The following is a 17,214-nucleotide window of genomic DNA, read 5'->3' as shown; positions in this document are numbered from 1 at the left end:
ACCTTTAACTGCACAACAGTCAAGGATGAAGAAACGTTTGAAAAAAATCTACACGTGCACCAGAAGGATCTATCTGAACAAACTAAACTGGACTCCAGAGAAAACTGAGCTGACTCCAGAGGGAACATCAGACAACTTGGAAAATTCTAACTGGTATCCTATGAAAGCTTCCAGAGTATTTACAATCATCAAACAAGAATTATTTGGGAAAAGAACAATCCAAGAACCAGGAAGAGTGTTGGAAAATTTAAAATGTTGAAGTAAAACATTTTAGGCAAAGGGCCGAATAATAAAATAGACATGGATACAGAATGAACTGGCAAACTTGAAAATTCAGAAGAGAAACATGGTCAGAACTTGGAGCAAAAATTTAAAAGGGCAGATTCCGTGAGAGAAAACCATAAAGACATGGAGGGGACTAAAGACTGGTTGGAGAGACACAGACAGCAGTACGGTGGTTACCAGACGGGGTGGGGAGAGCAGTAAAGAGTAAAGGGGGTTGAATAAATGGTGATGGAAGAAGACTTGACTTTGGGTGATAAATCCACAATGAAATATACAAATGATGTATTATAGAATTTTAAACTTGAAACCTATGTAATTTTATTAATCAGTGTCATCCCAACAAATTTAATAATAAAGATTGGTTCTATAGTAATAATTATTTAAGCGGAGCGACAGATGTTGCGTGTTCTTTTTATTCGTCTACATCTTTGTGTATTTTTAAACGTCCATAATTCAAAGTGTTTTAGGGAAAATAAACGTGGAGGAAAGACACGGAGCAGGCCCGGCTCTAGAGCGCCCATCCGCGGATTGTCGGGAAGGCGTTTTGTACTGGGCGTTGGTCCCATGTACTCCGGATACCAGTCTACCGGCCGCCCGTGAACTGTCCTGGATTACCTGAGCCTGAAGAAAAAACGTATCTGCTCCACTCTGTACATTCTAATGTAACATCCGCAGAAACAGAGAACATGCTGAAAACACGTGGGGAAAACATTTCCAGGTCAGAGGCTTTGCTGGTTGTCCTGGTACGTTTGGGCTGCTACAACAAAACAGCGCAGAGTGAGGACCTTATGAACCGCAAGCATTTATTTCTCACGTTCCTGGGCTGGGATTCTGAGGTTAAGGTGCCAGCTGACTCGTGTCTGGGGAGGGCCCGTGTCCTGGTTCATAGCTGTTGCCTTCTCTGTGTCCTCACATAGCAGAAGGGGAGAGGGGACTCCCCGGGGTCTGTTTGATAAGGGCACTCATCCCATCCTGGGGCTCTGGTCTCACGACCAAATCACCTCCCCAAGGCCCCACCTCTGAACGCCACTACTCTGGGGGTTAAGATGTCAATGTATGAATTTGGGGGAAGCACAGAAACAAGCATTCGGACCATGCACGGCACCTGGACTTCGAATATTTTACCTCCTCAGTCACACTTAGCAGGTGACCTGGTACCTGTGAGCACAAAAAAGATTATTGAATGGGTGTGCGTTCTAAGATACTCACTAGTGATGATACTAAGGACTGTTGTGATGTCTTTAAATCAGATTTATTATTAAATGTGCTGGCTCTTACATAATTCTGATAATCCAGAAGTTCTCAATCACAATCTCAAGCAGGCAGCATGTGCCTTTGTTCCCATAAGACGTCAGTAAAACCTAAACAACTTTTTTGCACTCACAAAAATCAATAGTAATGTTAATGGAATTCGTTTACTACTTTACAAGTATTCCAGCAAGTATATTCCAATAAATACTTAGAAAGTAGGTTAAGAAATTTCACTTTTTGTCATTTCTAAGTAATACAAGAGATGGGCATAAATCAACTGAAGTCAAAGGAAAATTGGGGGCCTGCTATGTGCTGCTGGGCACGGAACTCAGCTGACCAAAGAAGCGAGCTGACCACTAAGAGCCTCTGTACGGGGAAAACTCCCGCAAAGATTGGTGAACAGCTACTCATTGTACGTTTTTGTTTTTCCGTGCCATAAAGGGAAAACAGACCACAAAATATACCTTAAAGTTAATCCAACATTTCTTTCCGCTCTCTATTTCCCCATACCAGCAATTTTCCATAGAAACTACAAACAGATATAAGCCCGACCTCTGGAGATGGTGAGGTCTCTCTTCCTTCTGTCGTGAGGGGAGTCTGTCGCTCTGTGGAGTGACAAAACCTGCTTTTCTGCGTTAAACTCTTGTCTGGCTCTGTCTTGAATTCTTTCCTGCCCAAAGCCAAGAACCCTGTGGGCTCGGGCTTGAGTCTCAACTAGGCACTTGCCCCTCTAGTATTGTAAGTGTTTTCTTTTCATTTTGTTTTGATCCAAAACTGTATTAATATAGAAATTGCAAGCAATATGAAAGTGGCTGTGTCTTATCATATATCAGGTGATCTCAGGTAGAAAGAAGAACCCAAGGCTAACGCAGTGAAATATAGGGATGTTTTGCATTGATAAAGTTACAAGCCACTGAAAAGTGTTGGAGGCATGAACTTTGAAATACATAACCCGTCAACAGTGTTTTTAAATACATGAAGTGAAAAACTGTTCTCAATACTCAAGAAACAAATAAATCAACATTTTTCTTAGAAATCAAGAGATCGGGCAGCAGGGAAAAGCAGTAACACTGGAGCAGTCACTGCGCATGCGTTTGGCTTAAGTCAAGCATTTGGGGCTGCTGACACCCGCCGCGCCCCACCCAGAGGTAATGAGCCCCTTGGAGGGGTAGCTACCTGCCCAGAGGCCAGGCTGATGTGGGGGCGGGGAGGGGGGTATTGGAAGGATGGGTACTTTTAGACAAGTGGAAAGAGCTTAGGGATTAGGAGAAGTCTCCCACATCTCTCCTTCCCCTCCAGTGCCCAAGGCTGCTCAGCTCTCCCCTCTGGCCCACAACCTCTGTAAGGCCCCTGACAAAGAGGGCCAGGCTGTCAACTGCAGGCCAAGGCAGGGACAAGGGACACCAAGGTGCTTGCCATTTGTGGGCAGAGTAGGGTATCACTGGGGTGTCATCGTCTCAGGCTGAGAGTCCCTTGCCTCCCCCAGCTGTTCTACCTGCTTGAATAAAGGGTTCCCTCGCAGGATCCGGACGACCTGGCCCCCCCTCAGCCCTCAAGAGCCCCACGTTGAAAATGAATGGTTGAGGGGGCAAAGTGGGATGTGCCCCAGAGTCTGCAGTTCTACTCTCCCACTCCTTACCCCTCCCAGGGGTGCTGGGCACTACACACAGCACCAAGTAGATTTACCTGGCTTTGCCACCTGTCGGGCGTTGAGTAAGTCATTCAACCGTCAGAGTCTGTTCCTCTGCTATCGGATAGGGGTCATAACAGCTCCTGGGACATCTGTTCTGAGGCACGTGGCCTGGTTGGCAGAGTGCCAGCACACAGTGAGTGTCCCATAGGTGGTGGGAGATGTTGGTGCTGTGATGCCAGGGCCAGAGCAGGGGAGGAAGAGCCCGAGGGTCTTGCCAAGGATGTGGAAGAGGCCAGGGCCCCGTACCCAGGAGCAGAGTGAGGCCCGAAGGCCTGAGGACATGGAGTGGAGGTGGGCCCCACCCCAGGGCGAGCCCAGAAACGGGCTGCAGCTGCAGTCACCTTCCCCCTCCTGAGTGTGTCTGACTCTGACCCCAAGCGCCACCCCAGAAGCGGTGGCCGGAAGGTACCATGCAGCTGGCCCCCGTGGCCACCCTGTTTTTCCTCCTGCAAATCCTTCAGGGAAGCCCCAGAGCTCTCCCATTCAACCTCTCTCCAACAAATGCCAGAGCGGTAAACCTGGACTCGGGTAGGTCAAATACTGGGATAGGCAGACAAGCACTGAAGGAGAGAAAGCCTGGATTTGGGGGACAGATAAACAGAGGCCTATAATCCCAACCCCACCCTGATAGCTCTATACTTGGGCAGGACCTCTAAGGAACCCGGATGTTGGGGACTGGCACTCCCCCAGAGGAGCCTTCATGGCTTCCACCAAAACCCCACTGCCGGGTGCATTTTGTATCACGTGCACCGTGCTGCATTCAGAACCTCCCCAAGAGCCCCGGCCCAGCTGGCCCGGCCTTCCTTCTCCCCACGGAGCTGGGCTGAGCAATCCAGGTCCCCAGGTCCCCCCCCCCCCCAGCTCAGCTGCTGTGCACCTTCCTCCAGGGTCATAAGTCTTCCCATAAAGAGAGGGTCCTGCATCAGAGGACAAGTTGTCAGCTCACAAGGGGCAGGGATAAACGAGGGTGGGTCTGTAGGGTGAGGGGAGTGTAGAGGGAACCTCGTTTAACCTAGCCCACTGCCTCACCCTGCAGTGTGTGGACACCCCAATATATCAGGGCAGGACGTCCACAGGGCCCGTGGCCATGGCAGGTCAGCCTGAGGGAGTACGGACAGCATGTGGGGGGGGGGGGCTCCGAGATCAGCAAGGACTGGGTGCTGACTGCAGCCCTCTGGTTCGACCAGTGAGAATCTGAGCCAGGGCCAGCTGGGACCTGCCCTTAACCCCTCCCCCACACACTCCCTTCCCCATTTGAACAGGAGCCTGGGCAGGAGTCAGGCCAGGGTTGTGTCCACCTAAGGTCTCACTTATCTACGAAGGATTCCCCCAGTGCCCAGGCTGGACACTGGAAAGACAGCTGGGGAGAAGGCACCGGCACTCAGCACTGGCCCTGCCAAGAAAGTATTCATTTCCCAGAAACCAAAAGCTCCCACATCACGATGTCCCTTGAAAATCCAAGGCCTCGAGTCCACTGCTTATCATCTGGGCAGCCTTTGGACAGGTGGCTTCACCTCCTACCAAACAGAACTGGGCACCTTGCAGGGTCGCTTGTGGATTAAACATTGTTGTTGCTGGCATGCGCTCAGCTCGCAAAAATATCCTTTTGTGATGATATGACCCTCAAATCAAGATTGTCCTGATCCCTCACCCGTGGAACCTGGGCACAGTCTCAAACACCCTGGATTTCTGGCCCCAGGAACCAGCCACTGTCTGCCTGTTTCGTGCTGCTGAGGACCATCTCCTCCTACCCCGGGCTGATAAGCCTGGGGAACTCCTAATTGTGGCCCATTTCATCACCACCACCCCCCGAGCCACATGGAGGTGCATAGCAGTGAGGGACATCGCCCTGGTGCAGCTGACCTCCCCAGTCACCTTCAGTGACCTCATCCTCCCAGTCTGCCTCCCAAACCCAGACCTGCTGGGTCACTGGCTGGGGGAACATCAACACAAATCTTCATAAGACGCCCAGAACTGGTCAGCGTGGTGGTGGGGCATAACCCAGTGGAGGCTTGGCCTGACATGCTCCCTAGAGCCAGCTGCCCCTGCCACCACACTCACTCAAGCCGGACATGGAACCCACACTCAGTGGCATGGCCCCAGCCAATGCAGAAGGAGCCCACCACCCCAGACCCCACCTTGGGCTCCCCAATCCATCCTCCCAGCATCCAATAACCAAAGGATAGATGCCAGGCCCAGCAGAGGGCTCTGGGATGTTGGCCCAACCTGGGCCCAGACTATTCTGCTGGGCTAGAGCCTGTGCCATCTACGTGTTCGCAGAATTCACCCACCACCTGTCCATGTGGGGCTGGGTCAGAGCCTGACCACCTGGGCTCACCCTGGCTGAGTGACCTCCACCAGCCTTGCCGGCTGTGGTTTCCTCCTCCAGCAAGTGGAAATTTGACCCTCATGGGGTCCATGTGAGGGTTATATGGAATGATGTATTGTAGGCATTTCTAGCAGGGCTGAGCAAGACTGAGTTCTTAACACTTATCAGCAGCTGTCACCGTTGTGGTCATCATCATCACGCTGTCATCACCACTGCGTTTGTAATGTCACCGCAGATTAGCATCCTGGGGCTACCATAACAAATGGCCCTAGACCAAGTGGCTTAAAACAACAGGAATTCGCCTTGATTGGTGTGGCTCAGTGGGTTGGGTGTCATCCCAGAAACCCAAACCGAAAGGTCACGGGTTTGATTCCAGTCAGGGCACAGGCCTGGGTTGTGGCCCAGGTTCCCAGATGGGGGCGTGAGAGAGGCAACTGATAGATGTTTCTCTCACACATCAATGTTTCTCTCCCTCCCTTCCCTCTCTCTAAAAATAAATAAAATCTTAAGAAGTGAAAACAAAAACAAACAGGCATTCATTCCTTCCCAGTTCTTGAGGCCAGAGATCTGAAATCAAGGTGTTGCCGGGCCTCCCTTCGGAAGCTTCAGGGGAGGCTCCTTCCTGCCTCTTCCAGCTTCTGGTGGCTCCTTGGTCGGTGGCTGCATCACTCCGCTCTCAGCCTCTGTCCTCACATGGCCACCTCCATGTGTGTCTCCCTGTGTCTCCTCTTCTGCCCGTTATAAGGGCACTCTCAGCCTAATCCAGTCTGACCTCATCCTAACTAATTACATCTGTGAAGCCTCCATTTCCAAATAAGGTCACCTTCTGAGGTTCCGGGGGACATGAAGTTTTGAGGGGCACTATTTAACCCACTTTTGACCCTACCCTTGGAAAGCCAAAAAGATTAAGGTCATTTGGTAGAAGTGGCTCGACCACAGTCCACAGACAGAGCCAGGCTCTGAAACCAGGTCTCAGCTCTTGCCTGGCCCGCTACTGTGTACCCATCCCACTCCCCTGCCTGGGCACTGAGGGGGAAGCTGAGGGGCCCACCACACCTCTGTGTGGAGGCCCCGCTTTGGGGAGGAAGAGAACATGTCTTCCTGGCTCACCCTGCCACCCCGGCATGTTCACTGGGACTTCCGGAGCAGAAACACAGGTTCCTGTTCCTTGGGGAGCAGAGGAGCAACACACACAAATGACTTCCTGTCCTCGGTTCATCCAAGTGTGGGCAATCAGCCAAGTACCATAGGCCATCGTGTCCCCCCTGAATTCTGCTCTCTGCTCCCCACCCCAGAGCTACCTCCACCCTTCGCCCAGAAGGAGCTTTAGCTGCCTCTCATTGACACCCAGCCCTGTGACACCTACTACAGTGAGAATTCCGTCGTCCCAGGCCAGGACCCCATCAGCCCGGAGGACATGCCGTGTGCCAGCTTTAAGAGTGGCCAGAAGGACGCTTGAAGGGTAAGCAAGTACCGGCTTTGGGGGCCCCAAGATGAGGACAGCATTTTTTTAAAAATAAAAGTGTCAATTCAAAAAGAAAAAAAATGTTTCTGAACCCTGTCTCCCTTTCAAATATCATGTAAATATTATCAGAACATAGAATATCTGCAAATGTGCTTAAGCAAATTGTGACATATCTCTCCCCCTAAAGGCTTTCCTTTGGGGCCAGAAGTTTCTTTTTTCTTTCCTGAAAATAACACTTGGAGGCATTGAAATGATTTTCCTAAAGAGCTGGTCACTTCTGAACTGGGTTGGTCTTGTCACTCCTTGTCTTTTCTCATAAGCAAAACACACCTTATCTCCCATCGCCTCTTAGCCTTGTTTCGTCTCGATCAGACTTTTCATCAAATGAAGCCGACAGCGCTATTAGCACCCCAGGAGTAGCCCTCCGAGGCCCTATTCTGAAAAACACAGTTTTATACAGAAAATAGGATGTTCCCATAGCATTGCTTGTCCCACCTGCCATAGATTTCATCTCTTAATTCCCAAACCAGCCAACCCTGCTGCCTCCCAGAAACATTCAAGCCACTGATGCTCTGTCCACTAGGCCTGGCCAGCAGTTCTGAAGGAAGGTTGGTAGGACTGGGGGGGGCCCTGTGAACCTCAATTTCCTCCTGTGTAAGTAGGGCAGCTGGGCCGGCACAGTCCAGACCTCTGGCCCTACACTTCTGGACTTCTTTCTCTCCAGGGTGACTCCGGAGGCCCCTTGGTCTGTGGACCCAGGCAGGGGTAGCGAGCTTGGGTCTCACTGTGGCCTCCCAGAGAGGCTGGGTGTTTACACCAGTTTCGGTGTGTATACCACATGGGTTCTCAGCACAATCCAGAGCTCAGCCCCAGATGACAGAGGTTCTCTCCAACCTTGCTGGGATCTTTTTCACTGCCTATTGTTGTTTCTGGGGCCAAGGGAGACAGCCCCACCTCCCTGGGGATTGCCTAAACATGGAGCTCAGCCCTGAGACCTCAGTCCCCACATTTCAAACCCATGCCTTCTCTCTACTCTATGCCAGAATGCAGTATGCAGCTTCTCATAGGGACCCCTCCCCAGAAAGCTGCCTTCCACCATCCACTGAATCCTTTGCCTCCAGGGAACTTCTCTGGCCCATTCCCCTCGGAAAGCTCCCCACTCCAATGCCCCTACATCTCTCCCTCTTCAGATCTCTCATGTATCCCCCATAGGCAGTAAGCTGCCCTCTCACCCTCCCTGACAGCCTGGGGGATACCCCACCCCCAGGGACACAGCCTAGTGTTCCCTGCTTCTAGCCCACCATATAAGGCTGAGTCCCAGCATGCACCCAGGCTCAGGGATTCCTTTGGGGGTTTCTGGGACTCTTGGAACTGAGGTTTCCAGCCCCCAGTGCTGGACTAGTCCCTTTACAGGCAAGTCTGTCTGCAAGGCAATAAAGATGATCTGGCAGAGGACCACACCTCCAGCAGGGGTCCTCCTCATGCCTCAGGGGCTGGAATGGTGTGTGTGAAAGGATCTCCCAGCAGCCCTGAGAGGTGCACATTACTATTATCTCCATTTAAAAAAGAAATATTTGGGCCCTGGCTGGCATAGCTCAAAGGATCGAGCACAGGCCTGTGAACCAAGGGGTCGCCACTTCAATTCCCAGTCTAGGGCACATGCCTGGGTTGCAGCCCAGGTCCTCAGTAGGGGGCACCTGAGAGGCAACCACACATTGATGTTTCTCTCCCTCTCTCCTCCCTTTCTCCTCTCTATAAAAATAAATAAGTAAAATCTTTAAAAAAAGAATAAATAAATAAAGATTTGAGACTTCCCACCAAGATACACTTTGCTTCCTCGCACAACCAAAAGAAGGACAACAAGTTTAAAAACAAAAAGAACCAGAGCTGCCAGAAAGTTGAACTGTATGGAAGTCCAACAACCATGGAGTTAAAGAAGAAACATTCATCCAGACTGGTAGATGGGCAGCCAGGGAGGAAAGAATGTGTGGCAAGGCGATGGACTGGGTGGGCAAGGTGGCAGCTGGTGGACTGGGTGGTCCCACATTCGAGTGCAGATAAACAGGGAGGAACAACTGGGGAGTGAGACAGACCATGCAACCCAGGGCTCCAGTGCAGGGAAATAAAGCCTCAGAACCAATGGCTGTAAAAATCTCTAGGGGATGCAGCGACAGAAGAAACTCCCAGCCTCACAGGAGAGTTTGTTGGAGAGACCCACCGGGTCCTAGATCATACACAAGCCCACCTACCCGGGAATCAGTACCTGAAAGGCACAACTCCCTTGTGGGTAGCGAAGGAAGTGACTGACAGCGACAGCGGGGCAAGAGCTGAGCAAGCAGCATTGTTCCCTCTCTGACCCCTCCCCCACATACAGAACCACAACCCAGAGATGTGGGTTGCCCACCCTGGTGAATACCTAAGGCTCCACCACTTACAACATAATAGGTGCACCAAAACAAAGAAATATAGCCCAAATGAAAGAACAGATCAAAACTGTAGAAAAAGAACTAAGCGACAAAGAGATGGCTAACTTATCAGATGCACAGTTCAAAACACTGGTAATCAGGATGCTCACAGAAATGATTGAGTACAGACACGGACGCAAAACAGAGGAAGAAGTGAAGGCTATGCAAAGTGAAATAAAGAAAAATATACAGGGAACCAACAGTGAAGGGAAGGAAACCGGGACTCAAATAAGTGGTTTGGACCAGAAGGAAGAAATAAACATTCAACCAGAACAGAATGAAGAAACAAGAATTCAAAAAAGTGAGGAGAGGCTTAGGAACCTCTGGGACAACTTTGAACATTCCAACGTCAGAATCATAGGGGTGCCAGAAGGACAAGAGGAAGACCAAGAAATTGAAAAACTTATTTGAAAAAATAATGAAGGAGAACTTCCCAAGTCTGGCAAAGGAAATAGACTTCCAGAAAGTCCAGGAAGCTCAGAGAGTCCCAAACAAGTTGGATCCAAGGAGAAACACACCAAGGCACATCATAATTACATCACCCAAGATTAAAGATAAGGAGAGAATCTTAAAAGCAGAGAGACAAAAGGAGACAGTTACCTGCAAAGGAGTTCACATAAGACTGTCAGCTGATTTCTCTCAAGAAACCTTGCAGGCAAGAAGGGGCTGGAAAGAAGTATTCCAAGTCATGAAAGGCAAGGACCTACAACCTAGATTACTCTATCCAGCGAAGCTATCATTTAGAATGGAAGGGCAGATAAAGTGCTTCTCAGATAAGGTCAAGGTAAAGGAGTTCATCATTACTCTGGCTTTTGTGGCTCAGTAGGTTGAGCGTCTGCCTGCGAACGAAACGGTCACCAGTTCAATTCCCAGTCAGGCTACATGCTTGGGTTTCAGGCCAGGTCCCCAGCAGGGGGCACGTAAGAGGCAATCAAACATTGATGTTTCTCTCCCTCTCTTCCCTCTCTGTCCCTCTCTCTAAAAATAAATAAATAAAATCTTTAAAACAAAAAAAGAGTTCATCATCACCAAGCCCTTGTTATATGAAATGTTAAAGGGACTTAGAAAAAGAAGATCAAAACTATGAACAGTAAAATGACAACAGACTCACAACCATCAACAACTGAACCTATAAAAAAATCAAAACCAAAAACAAACTAAGCAACTAGAACAGGAACAGAATCACAGAAATGGAGATCACATGGAGGGTTTTCAGCGGGGAGGGGGAGGGAGGAGAATGGGGAAAAAGGTACAGAGAATAAGTAGCATAAATGGTAGGTACAAAATAGACAAGGGGAAGTTAAGAATAGTATGGGAAATGGAAAAGCCAAAGAACTTATATGTACGACCCATGCACATGAACTAAGGAGGGAGTGCATGCTGGTGGGAGTGGGGTGTAGGCTGGAGGAGAAGAAAGGGAAGAAAAAAATAGGGACAATTGGGACAACTGTTTAAGCATAATCAATAAAATCTACTTAAAAATGAAAAAATATTTTATTTATTTAGTTTTAGATAGAGGGGGAGGGAGGGAGAAAGAGAGAGAGGGAGAAACATTGATGTGAGAGAGAAACATCAATCAGTTGCCTCTTGTATGCACCCGGACTAGAGACCAAACCCACAACCCAGGCGCATGCCAGGACCCGGAATCGCACCGGTGACCTTTTGCTTTGTGGGATGACACTCAACTAACTGAGCCACACCAGTCAAGGCTATTATCTCCATTTTTCAGTCAGGAAAAATGAGGGCTGCAAGCTACAGGGCTTTTTTGAGTCCCTCTCCCCGGAAGCTCCATTCCTAGACTCAGTGTGTGGCAGAGCAACTCATCTGGGAGGTTCTGGGCTCAGAACCATGGGTCAATCCCAGGGTCACGAGTAGGCCTAGGGGAGGTTTAATCTCAGTGTCATGGGAAGACCTTGGGGTCCTGGAGTGGTGGGTAGGGATGGCAGTGAATCTACATCACACTGGACATGAACAACAAAGGCTCAGACCAGGATGAGCTTGCCCTCCCCATCTGTCTCCCTCTTTCTCTAACTCATCTCGCTAGGGAAACCTGGGAACTGCCTGGAGGACAGAGCACAGGGCTGGGACCTCAAGCAGAGGGAACTGGATTTGTGAACGGGGACCCTGTGCGCCACTTCACAGGGCAGACAAGAGAGGAGGAGGAAAGGGCAGGTTGAGACCCATTGGATGGGAGCTTCAGCCTCTGTCCCAGGACACCCCCAACCCCTTAATCTAAGCCAGACTCTCCCATCCATGACTGAGTGGAGTGGTCATGCCCTTCAACAGCTCTCACCTCCTCCTCCCGTGCAGCATGCCGGGGGCCGCCCACCCTTTACAACCCCTACCTTGGAGTCCATGGGCGCTCTGGTTGGGGCATGCTGCAGGTGCAGCTGTTGGTGCAAGTCCCTGCTTGGAGGGACTCCCAGAAGCCAATGCTGGGTAACATCATTGTGGACTGCGCATCATCCCTGGTGGTGTTCAGGATAAACAGAGCCACCAAGCAGGCACAGCCTTCCTGGGATCCCCATTCAGAAAGTCCCTGGTCACAGAAACACTGGGATGGACAACCTAGTGGTATCTGTCTCTCCCATTTTGGTGATTTCCTTCCCCCTAGAACCCCTGGAAAGTCAGTACTTGAAAGACGTTTCAAATTTCAAGATTTAATCCAGAGGATGCTGATAACAGGGGCTGAGGCCAGCCACCAGGGGGCAGCCTGCTCAGGCGGGACTAGCCTGGCTGCCTCCTCAGGTAGGGACAAGGCCCAACGCCATCATTTGCCAAAGGAAGTCTTGTGAGGGATCTTCCTTTTCTGGATCCGCAGAACAGTCCTAGCCCCCAACCAATGCTCACTCAGTGAGGACTTGCTAATGTGCTTCCGCGGGAGTTCTGGCTGTGGGCCAGGTCCTCGTTCCTTCCTAGAAGGAGGACTGGGTAGAAAAGGGGGCAGTCAGGATCCCAGGGTTGAGAGAAGAAAGGGATTGTTTAGGTGCACTGGTTTCTGGGCCATATCTGAGGTGTGGTTGGGAACCCAGCCCCAGGAGAAACTCAAAACTGGGGTTGCTGTGAGGATCGATATTCCCAAAAGCCCTTGGACCCAGAGAGGTTAAGCTTGGATAAGATGGCAGCAGGGCTCCCCAGGGGGCGCCCCAGCCCGGCCCTGGGGCAGGCAGAAGCAGAGGGGGCGCCAAGCGCAGGGAGACGAGGCCATGGGCGCTACAGTCGCGGCGCTGCTGCTGGTGCAGCTGTTGGTGCCAGTGGAACTCGAGATGCTGGGTGAGCTCAGGCCGGAGCTGCCGGCTGACCTAGGGGTGATGGGGGCAGGGTGGGGCGCATGGAGACTGAGCGGAGCTCGCCTTCTCCTCTCCCCCGCAGGGTGGCAGGATCAAGACGTGCTGTTTCCAGGTAAGGCGCCCGAGATGCGAGCTTCCCTGCTCAGTACACCTGGGCTAGCGTGCAAAAGACAACTCATCTTTTCATTTCTCTCGCCCCAGGTTTCGAGAACTCGTCATTGCTCACATGTAACTGATGGGCCCTTTGGGGAAGGGGGAGGGGCGGACGCCTGCAGACCACGTTGGGAGGGTCCCCAGCGTCCTTTTTCCTCGGCTGCCTGACCCCAAGATGCATGCGGTTTCCTGGGCAACTCCTTTTCCTTCGAGGTCCCAGGTGGGTGAGGGTGGGCAGACGCGTGTGTCTCCTGTAGCTCAGCCCTCTGTCGGTCTGTCCATCCCAGGGCCGTGTGGCCAACGGGCCATCGGGTCGCGTGTGGTGGGCGGAAAGGATGCAGAGCGCGGGCGCTGGCCGTGGCAGGGCAGCATACGCCTGTGGGGTTCCCACACCTGCGGAGGGAGCCTGCTCAACCGGCGCTGGGTGCTTTCCGCAGCGCACTGCTTTGAAAAGTGAGTTCCGGGGTGGCGGCCCGCTGAACTCCGGAGTCCCAGGCCCCGTGGCAGCTGGTCACACCCATGGGGGTTCCCCATGTGCCCCTGCAGCGAACACTGTTCTGTTTTCTCCAGAAGAGTCTTCTAGAACACTCCCGTGTATATTTGTGTGTCTTGCTCTTTTCTCTTTCCTGTTCTCTTCTCAGTAAATGAGTCTTCATTTGCTAGCCTTCACCTTCCTCACACCACCTCCCAATGGAGGCGCCCCACAGGAGGGAGGAATGGGCTGAGGTGGGTGGGTGTTGGGCAGAGCCTGGCCCGGGGCAGCAGTAGCCCCTGCAGCTGTTTGGCCCCTGCCCTGCTGAGTGCCCCACTTTGGCCCCTGTGCCTCCGCTTCTTTTTTTTAAGACAGCCCTGAGAGGTGACAGGCTTGTTGAGTGACTGGCCATATCAGACCACAGTGGGAAAGCACCCTTTCACCCTACCCCACCCCCCCAAATGCCCAGGGTCTGGGGCTTTGGCTGCGGCCTCTCTGGCTCTCACCACGCTGGGGAGCAGACCCCAGCTGTCCTCCGGGAGCTCACCCTCCGACAAGGCCTCTGGACCGCTCTCCCCTCTCTGCCAGGAACAATGACCCCTTCGAGTGGACGGTCCAGTTTGGTGAGCTGTCTGCCGTGCCGTCCATCTGGAACCTGCAGGCCTACTACAACCGTTACCAGGTGGAAGAGATCATTTTTAGCCCCAGGTATCGGGGGACTACAGCCTATGACATTGCCATGCTGAGGCTGTCCTCCGCTGTCACCTACAATAAGTTCATCCAGCCCATCTGTGTCCTGGCCTCTTCCGTCGACTTTGAGAACCGGACTGACTGCTGGGTGACTGGCTGGGGGGACGTCCAAGAAGATGAGGGTGAGGCTGGGGACAGGCGGTGGGTCTGGGGCAGGGGAGCACGAGTGTGACCTTCCACCCCTGTTCCAGCTTCATCAGCCCGACAGCCCCAACCCTAGTCTGGGCACAGCTGGGTACCCTCCAGGGCCTGCTCCATATCCTCTTCTCCCTCCTGCTCGCCCTGAAAGGGTAGGACTTTCTGGTGATATTTCTTGAATCCTTACCTGAACACCTGCTAGAGAGCAGGAGAGAAACACCGATAGAGAGAAGCATCGATAGAGAGAGAGGCATCAATCAGTCGCCTCTCATACATGCCTCAACTGGAGACTGAACCCGCAACCTAGGCATGTGCCCTGGCCGAGAATTGAACCCGAAACCTTTTGGGTGGGATGATGCTCCAACCACCTGAGCCACACAGGTCAAGGCAGGGCAGGACTTTCTGTACAAACACTCAGTTCCCTCTACCCTCAAGACTGTGGGCCAGAAACCAGTGGGGAGAGGGAGGTCAGCTTGGCCCAGGCTGTACTCCCAGCTGCACAAGTGTGTGAGGTGTCGGGGCAGCCTGCCAGAAAGGTCTCAGCCTGGTGCTCGCCTCTCCCCCAGCCATCCGGCCTCCTTACTCTGGCTCCTCCATAACTTCTTTACCTATCCCCGTTGGCTTACTCTCCTGGAGGGCTGAGCCCTTTTCCCTGTCCCCAAAATTTCAAGCCATCCTCCAACCTTGGTTCTGCAGGAGGTCCTTGAAGCAGCATTAGTGCCACCTGCTTATCTCTCACCATGCATCCCCCGAAACCACTGGGTACAGCCTCCTCCTAGGTGCCCCAGGGTTGGGGGAGGCACAGGCCCCCCATCTGGACTGCCCCTTACACTGCTACCTTGCCTGGCCCATTCCTGCCTCACCCTAACACCAGTAACAGTAACAGAGGCAGCTCCCGTCTGTACACTGTGCCCGGCACTGTTCCGGGCTCTCCAGACTCAGGAGTGAGCAGGGGACCATCTATATGCCTTCAGGAGCTTACCTGCAGGGGAGGCTGGGAACACTTTTGCACCTACTTTATAGATGAGGAAGCTGACAAGAGTGTGAAAACTGCCCAAGGCCACAGAAGGACTCAGTGGAGAAGCCAGGGCTCACTGGCCCAAAGAGTGATGTGTTCTTGTGGTGGTCACACATTTGGAACTGGCAGAGGGGACAGAGAAGTGGACACTAGACCTGCCTCCCTCCAGAGCTGGGGTCTTTTCCTTTCCCCTGCAAGGGGCTGAATAAAATGCCCCTGCGGCAGACCTCCCTGGGCCCGTAGGGCTGCACGGGTGTGAGCCGGGAGGCCCAGCAGGCAGACTCTGCTCCCTCCCTCCCTGGACCAAGGCTGACCAGTGGTCACATTCAGCCCCAGGCTCCACCCCCATCCTCACAGGTGACTGGTGACTTCTGGAGCCCCCCTGCCTGGTGTAAACCTTAGCTCTACCATACGCTAGCTGGAAAACCTTGCACAAGCACTTGGTCTAACTGTGCCTCGGCTTCCTCAGCTGTAAAATGGAGTAACAGCAGTGCCCACCTCACAGGGTGGTGTTGAGGGTCACAGGCATGCATACAAGGGTTTAGCAGAGTTGCTGGCGACAGGAGACTACCAACACGTCAGCTTTTCGTGTTATTGTGATCACACCAGGATGGACCTGGGTTCATGTCAGGCTCTGGCATCTCCTGGGTGCACCTTTCCTTACTTGAAAGTCGGTCACAGTTGGGCTGCCTCCTGGAGGTGCTGTGGGAGCACCAAGAGAACACAGGAAGGCGCTTGGCTCAGGCCCTGAAATGTAATAATCCTAAACCACCTTAGCTGCGTGAGCCCCTCCCTCGTGCATGTGAAGGTCCTTCTCTACTGGCTCTGGCAGGGGCTGTCATCTGCCTGATACATATGGGGAAATGGAGTCTTAGGTAGGAGCTGTAACAGCCTGTCCAGACATTGGGTCCTTCTGTGATATTGCTCATCGCCCATGATGTTCTGGGTACCGGGCTAGAGCAGAGGACTCATCAAAGCACTCTCGGTACCCCCGGGACCCTGATCCCCCGCTCCTCTACACCCCGGTCCCCCTAAAACCCCCACCCTCGCCCCATAACCTAAGTCATTCCTCCCAACCAGATGGCAGACGAGAGGCTCAAGATACTATTTTTTCTCTGTTCCTTCAACTCCTACGTAGAGCTGCCGTCTCCCTACATCCTCCAGGAAGTGCAGGTGGGCATCATAAACACCAGCATGTGCAACTACCTCTACTCACAGTCTTCTTTCCGCTATAACATCTGGGGAGACATGGTTTGTGCTGGCGATCCTCAAGGAGGCAAGGACTCCTGCTTCGTGAGTGTCCCTCCTCACCCCAACCAGGGCCTTCTGGGTCCTAGCCTCTCACCGACTCGCCCTCAGATCTGAGATCCCCCTGTATAGTTTGGTCCTCATGGCAACCCGGTGGGGGGGTTGGGATCTAGGGGGGGTACAGACTATAGTCCCACTTTGCAGACACAGAAATTTGGTCACTTCCTGGGGGAGGGGTAGGATTTGCACCCAGTCTGCCCAGCTCCACAGCCTGTCCTGTTCTCCTAGCCTCTCTGCCCTGCCCCAGGCCCTGCTCACCCATTCTGCTCCCCAGGGTGACTCGGGCGGACCCTTGGCCTGCGAGAGGCGAGGGCTGTGGTACCAGGTTGGAATCGTGAGCTGGGGAGTGGGCTGTGGTAGGCCCAACCGGCCCGGCGTCTACACCAACGTCAGTACACACTTCAGCTGGATCCGGATGCTGATTGCCCGCAGCAGCATCCACAGGCCAGACCCCTGGCTGCTGCTCCTGTGCCTCCCCCTCCTCTGGAGCACCCCATTCCTACAGCCATCCGGAGCCCAGCAGAGCTCGTGAGAGTCAGGGCCAGCTGCTGCGCCAGGCCTAGTCCCTTTCTGTCCTGTTTCGAATAAACACATGTG

At 52.6% G+C, this 17,214-nt stretch overlaps 1 protein-coding gene across 1 annotated transcript; it reads left to right on the top strand.

Annotated features, from left to right (window-relative positions):
- Positions 1-12,694: 12,694 nt before the first annotated feature.
- On the top strand, positions 12,695-17,149 carry PRSS21 (serine protease 21). The gene is made up of 6 exons (XM_024553387.2): positions 12,695-12,761; positions 12,861-12,890; positions 13,219-13,384; positions 13,992-14,275; positions 16,448-16,602; positions 16,892-17,149. Exons 1-6 carry the CDS (start codon positions 12,695-12,697, stop codon positions 17,147-17,149), a joined length of 960 nt encoding a protein of 319 aa, XP_024409155.2.
- Positions 17,150-17,214: the final 65 nt, after the last annotated feature.

The sequence above is a fragment of the Desmodus rotundus genome, chromosome 1 (genome assembly GCF_022682495.2).
Source record: "Desmodus rotundus isolate HL8 chromosome 1, HLdesRot8A.1, whole genome shotgun sequence".
Classification (NCBI taxonomy): Eukaryota; Metazoa; Chordata; class Mammalia; order Chiroptera; family Phyllostomidae; genus Desmodus; species Desmodus rotundus.
The sequence above is the reverse complement of the archived record's forward strand: the minus strand, read 5'-3'. Positions and strand labels throughout refer to the sequence as shown.

Excerpts from the sequence above, each read along its gene's own strand:
- PRSS21 (XM_024553387.2), top strand. The coding sequence starts at position 12,695 with ATGGGCGCTACAGTCGCGGCGCTGCTGCTGGTGCAGCTGTTGGTGCCA. Across the intron at positions 13,385-13,991 it reads GCAGCGCACTGCTTTGAAAA|GAACAATGACCCCTTCGAGT; the intron begins GTGAGTTCCGGG and ends CCTCTCTGCCAG. Across the intron at positions 14,276-16,447 it reads GGACGTCCAAGAAGATGAGG|AGCTGCCGTCTCCCTACATC; the intron begins GTGAGGCTGGGG and ends ACTCCTACGTAG.